We start from the raw sequence: 6,103 nt of genomic DNA, 5'->3' as shown, positions 1-6,103 counted from the left end.
TGTATAGAGGGTTATTTTTGCCCCATGTTAATTTTGCCCTTTCACACTTGCAAACAATTTTGTCATGTTTCAAATTCACCCAGACACAGTTGTGTTTAAGAGATAATGCCATCTTCTTTGAATATGCTCACTTGTGACAAGGGCGAAAATGGGTGCAAAATTTTCCCTGTAAAGAGTAATACATTTTTGCTTATGCACAGTCACAAGTGGTGACCCTGTCATTTGCAACTACATCTGAAAATTACTGTAATGTACCTGAAGTGCTGTACAAAGAACACTTAGCCAAGTTATGTAAAATTGACCTACATCAAGATCATGACATCCCTTCCCACTAAGATGCATATTCAACTGAGAAGTTGATTAAAAACAGTCACAGTATATATTTTAAGCCGCTTTGTTTTTACACACATCCCTGTTGCTAGATATCAACATATTTTTTTTACATTATATATTCAGCTTTTACATTGTAGGGAAGTACTTGATCATTATTTCACTTCCTTGGAAATTTACACATCTACCATATTTTATTGTTGAAATACACAACTCTTTACACAGTTCTCGGAATGAATTTATTTCCACTTATTTCACATGTAGTACAAAATGTTAAAGTACCAAATACTGATATTTGAATTCATGCTATAGGAAAGGGTTTTCCTACTTCCATCAGAATTATTATTCTTTTAATGTATATTATTAATTCATCACAGAAATATTGACAACAAACATAAAAAAAAAAAATCCAAAAATCTATCAACACAATAGCAATTCAATATTTATACAAAATAAATAATATTATCACAGAAAAGATGGACGGATAGCCAATGAATGTCTTAAGTCCACAAACAATTTAGTACAACCTTAATTAAAAAAAAAATTGTAATCTCTCAAAAAAGTTCAGTCATTAAAAGTCTAAATTTCTGCAGTCAAAATTGACAAAATAGCCACCACATGGGCTATGAAACAGTCTAGGTGCTCTTGAGGAAGAGAGCGGCGCCACATTGTAGCCACAATGCTTGGTTACCACCGCATGGGACGTCCATACGAGTCACAATGTGGTCTCTCTCACTGCTAGTATATACAGGGATGGAAATCACATCATCAAGTCCATAGGGATCTGGTGCATCCTTTAAAATGATGAAATAATGTTTGTTAATGTTTTTGTATTTAATCTATTTAAAGCTGATTACATTCTTTGTAAAGATACTTTAACTTGGACAAAGAAAAGAATTCATACTCCAAATGAAAAGATTTCCACTGTCATGTTAACTCTTTAAAACATATAAACAAATCTGGAAATCAATGTATATTTTAATGTGGAAAAAAAAGGACCCTTATAAATCTTTTCTTTCAAATTAGACATAACAAAATATATAGAGTGCCTTTACTCTACACATGCATGTGTGTTAAACAAATAGTCCTAGTGTAAAAGTTAGAAAGAGGGGTCTAATGATAGGGAACTTACTTTTGGTATCCAGGCCACATGACATGGAGGGATTGCTGACACACTGGGGGAATCCCTCTGGTTCTCTGAGAGTCGGGCTCCATCAAAACTACAGCCCTCCAGCTGTAGTCCCCCAATCTTCACTTGGGTCTTGGCCCCCTGTACCCCTCCTCTCCAGCTAACACCAAACTTTAGACTGTCCATAGAACAACCCACCTCTCTGAAATGGAAAGTTCATGATAGTTAGCTTACTGGCATGTGATATTAGAGAAAACATCTTCACACAATTCATTCACAATTAGTAACCTATTCTAAGATGAACAATGACAACCTCTTTTATATTAATGCTACAATCATAAAATTGTCATCTAAAGATGCATAAAGAACAGAGTACATGCAGTACCTAGCTGTCTGCTGTCTTAGAGCATTGAGGAAAGTGTCCGGATGGAAGAGTTCAGACAGGTCCAGTGTATCCCTCAACAAAGTTCCATGGTCAGCCTTGTCCACCCATGTTTGAATGGCCGTAGCTCTACTAATTAATCCTCTTAGATACTGCATGGGATCCTCTGGTCCATCCCACTTAGCCTGCCAGTTAAGGGGGGTCTAAGGGAAAAGAATCATATCAATAAAATTTCTATGAAGTTGAATTCCATCATATAGGTCAACTCATTCAAAACATTTTGTAACAAATATCTGATATAATTCTGGTAACCATGGATCTAATCTATTGCATTTTGTGTCAAAATATAAGAATTTTTTGTATTTTTAGGCACACTTTTTGACACTCTAACAAAATGTTCAATGTTATCAATGGACGTAGTCTATTATTACCTCTTGGTTCAGAAGAGCTGCTGCTAGGTCTTGCACCTCCTTGGTAAGTAGCATGGTTCCTCTGATAATCTTACTGAGAGCAGCCAGCGATTGGTGGATGCTCTGGACCAGTTTGATAGCATTATACTGCTCCAGTTTGATGAAGGAGATAATTGGAGCCTCCTGGCCTGTTTTATCACTAGGAGGCTTGATTTTGGAGTTGATCAACTGGGAGCCCTATAAAATGGAAAACAGATATGTTTTACTTTATTATTTAAACTGCTGATGGCATCAAACTATCAGAGCAGTATTAGTAAACTGTAACATCTTTTGGTATACATACCAAAGTGAACAAAATATTCATTCAATTTAGGGTACATGTACACATGATGAAATGAAAAAAATTTAAGAGAAAGTGATTTTTTCATACAATTTTTCATTCTGTTTAAAAATATCTTTTGTAAATAAAAAAATATCAAATTGTGAATTTGCATACTTCAGAAAAAATATGAGATAAAACCTACTTGATTAAGCTTCTTCCACAAATTAAGCACAGGTCCGAGTTCTGTGGCCCAGATTTCCTTATCAAACTTGCTGGCCTTGGCATCTGCCCTCTGTAAGACCTTGAGTTGACCTATAACCTGCCCACTTATAATCCTTTGTGCTGACCTCTCAATGTTCTCTGGCAAGCCAAAGTATGAAGGCTTGTCAAATTCTGGGAGCTCATCAATGGCCTCAATGTAATCCTGAAAATCAGTAAACAAAACTTTTGTACCTTACTAAAATTCCTTCTTATTCATACTCTATATGACATTTCATTGAATTAGTCAACTGTATGGTAAAATGTTATCATAATCAATTATCACTCTGTAAAAATGGTTCTTGCTTACCAACAGATATTGTGGTGAACATTGAAAAAAAATTTTTAACAATGTAACACAACCTACCCTAAAATTTGTAGATGTTGGCAACTTCAAAGGTCCTAATCGTTTATTTCTGCCTTGAGCTAACATGTTTGCATCAAAGTACTGCTTCAGGTAGGACACCATAACTCGTAGATCAAACGGATTATCCACTCTTCCACCATATATAGCAAACTCGTAAAGACCATGAACAAACTTCCACTCCTGGTCATTTCCTGGTGTACAAAAAAAAAGGTATCAAAAATAAGATCAAATGAGTGAAATAATACTATTTGGAAAAAAAAAAATCTGTGCACTAATAATTGATGTACATTGTATCTCACTTCTGGAAAAACTCAGTTATTTATCAATTGATATGAATATCTCTGCCACTGAAGTTTAAAACCAGCAAAAGTACGCACCCACCAAGAGCAGACAACTTCACAGTTTTTTTTGAAAAGTATTAAGAAATATCATAAGGTGAGTACCTGACATGATAAAGTTACCTGTTTTAATCAGTCTGTCAATGATGTCTGCACCAGCCCTCAAATCTGACAGTGAAAACTCGTAGAACTTTGTCCAACCCTTTAAAAAAAAAACCAACAGTTATTTCAAATTATTTTTTCTAGCAATTGTCATGTTTCATAAACTTAAATGTACTGCTTATGCTTTTGATTCTTAAAAATTTTTATCCAATAAATCCTTTGTGTTATGCATGCAAAATGAAGTTACCTGAGGGATGTACATTCTGCGTTCCTGTACCACGGCATGGAACCAGGCCAGGGCAAACAGTGCCTGGGCACGGAGTACACTGCCGGTCTTACTGATATATTCTGGGCTCCAGGACTCATAGGTTCTCATTAAATTCCTCTTTACTCCAGGAGGAGCCTAGCGATGTACAAAAGCAGGATCAATTTTCCATTCTCAAAGATTTTTTTTCAACAGATAAAAGTTTTGAATGTTGGGATCAAAAAAAACATTATCCTCTCAATGATATTGTCTTGTTTGTTGCAAATATGTAGCAGTTATGTTTTATATTTTCATACCTCATAAGTGATTTTCAAGCTGCTTTGAAGAAGAATTGTGGGAAATTTGGGATGCACTTCTGCAGTCATCCAGAGTCTGAAATCTTCATGTGGCTTCAGTGTGTTTATTTCCTAGGAACAAGAATTTTGTTACATTAATTTGACAAAATGAACATGCAAAAATCTTAACATTTGTCTGAAAGTTCCCAAACTACTTTCACAGAAAGAAGAACTAAGTGATACCTTTTCAAGCTGAGGCAACCAGGCTGTAACAAGATGGAGGTTCTTAAGACACAGCCATTCTCCATTCTGAGCACACTCCCTCAGCAACTGCATAGCTATGTCGGATTGACCTTGACCCATAGCAACCTGTCAAAAAAAGTTCTACAAGGTGAAAACTACCAAAAAGTAAAAAGCAATTATACTCATGAAACTACACTTGAAACAATTTTCACTTATGTTTGAGCCCCAAAAATATTGAATTCAGTGACAAACCTGGTGATATTTGTCACCGCCTATGGTCTGAGCAGCCAAGTCCTGTAACTCTTGTGAGGGGTCAGCACCAGGGGAGATAATGATCAGAATAGGCTCGGTTGGCAAAGTCTCAGTCTCCAGGAGTCGCTTGAGATTCACAGAAGGGGGAGAAAGTTCCTTCATTCCTAGAATATTCAATTAAAAACCATTATATGACTAGTGATATCTTTGTTAGCTAAAACTGTTTAAGCAAAGAGAGATTTAAAAGATATGGGATAAAAATAGAATTTGTTCAGATGAGGGACGATTTATATTAGTGGATATCTCAGTCCACAAACTAATGCAACCACAGTGACTTTTTACTTGATTTATCTTAAGACATTCACAAGAAAACCATGTACAAAACTTCACTAAATCTTAATGTAGAAAGTATTGTGCAGTAGCTGGTAAATGTTAATTCTTTATGTAGCTGTGAGTACCAAACTCACAGAGACACTAACCTAAAGCCTTGCAAGCAAACAGACCCATGGCAGTTTGTAATCTGTCTGGTCTGACTGCCTGGACTACAAGTAACTGCTGGAACAGAGTGACCCGCTTCTCGATCACAGAAGGGAATTCCTTCTCGCACTCGTTACTGCGGGAGAAGTTAGACCACAGCGACCCATCATCAAAGTTCAGCACCTGGTACAACTTAGGGAAATTGTTCTACAACAAATATTTAAATATTTCTCATGAAACAAGACCATATTGGGGGGGGGGGGAATTTTTTTCCCTCAAATTGATGTCAGAAAATGAAACAATTTTTTTTTTTTCTGGACAAAATTTTTCATGAAATAGACATATGAGAGAGAAAAAAATATTGGCTGTAGTTTCTATAAAATGCTTCAACTACAAGTGAAAAGAAAACAGGTACCTTGAGATTGGTCACAGCAGAGTGTCTCTCCTGATCGACCCAGGAGGGTATTCCACGCCCTCCCTCCGACTTCACATCAGATACAAGAATTCCTGTGAACCCCTCCCATTCCTGTCAAACAGTCAGTATATAAATCAACAGCCCTTTGAAACATTTGGAATATTCTGTTTTTTCAATTTTTTCAAAATATTTCTGAGACACACAAATTCTGATAACCTTCTCATTTCAAAAACATTGCTTTTAAGCCCGTCTACATACGTTTTCATCAAACATTTCTGGTTTCATTCCATGCACCATGTGAAGGGCAAACATGAGTCGATCTGCTTTGAACAGTGAGCGACAGACATATTCATACACCAGGTTCTGTAGTCTCTGTGTTAAAGCTCGGATTCTATGATCAGTTCCACTACCGTCCTGTAAAAAATATCATCAAGTAACTGGTGAGCCTGATCAATTTCACCTCTAAAAACCTCAAAATATTTTTGTTTTCTGAACTCTAATTATAATTACAGGAAAGACACCATGTTAACAAATGTAA

General features: G+C 36.1%; 1 protein-coding gene across 1 annotated transcript in view; it reads right to left on the bottom strand.

Annotated features, from left to right (window-relative positions):
- Positions 1-678: 678 nt before the first annotated feature.
- Positions 679-6,103, bottom strand: part of LOC133192125 (cytoplasmic dynein 2 heavy chain 1-like) — a 35,062-nt gene continuing 29,637 nt past the window's right edge. Inside the window, exons 61-74 of the mRNA XM_061328001.1 lie at positions 5,824-5,979; positions 5,566-5,676; positions 5,153-5,357; positions 4,674-4,837; positions 4,422-4,547; positions 4,200-4,310; positions 3,886-4,041; positions 3,660-3,738; positions 3,199-3,389; positions 2,776-2,997; positions 2,273-2,488; positions 1,845-2,044; positions 1,463-1,661; positions 679-1,124 (exon numbers count right to left, since the gene is read on the bottom strand). Coding sequence (XP_061183985.1) covers positions 966-1,124; positions 1,463-1,661; positions 1,845-2,044; positions 2,273-2,488; positions 2,776-2,997; positions 3,199-3,389; positions 3,660-3,738; positions 3,886-4,041; positions 4,200-4,310; positions 4,422-4,547; positions 4,674-4,837; positions 5,153-5,357; positions 5,566-5,676; positions 5,824-5,979 — 2,295 coding nt within the window. The 3' untranslated portion in view covers positions 679-965. The remainder of the gene's footprint in view (positions 1,125-1,462; positions 1,662-1,844; positions 2,045-2,272; positions 2,489-2,775; positions 2,998-3,198; positions 3,390-3,659; positions 3,739-3,885; positions 4,042-4,199; positions 4,311-4,421; positions 4,548-4,673; positions 4,838-5,152; positions 5,358-5,565; positions 5,677-5,823; positions 5,980-6,103) is intronic.

Source organism: Saccostrea echinata, unplaced genomic scaffold (genome assembly GCF_033153115.1).
Source record: "Saccostrea echinata isolate AGI-Se365-2 ecotype Australia unplaced genomic scaffold, CSIRO_AGI_Sech_v1 ptg000025l, whole genome shotgun sequence".
Taxonomy (NCBI): domain Eukaryota; kingdom Metazoa; phylum Mollusca; class Bivalvia; order Ostreida; family Ostreidae; genus Saccostrea; species Saccostrea echinata.
Note: the sequence above shows the minus strand (reverse complement) of the source record. Positions and strands in the feature narration are given on the sequence as shown.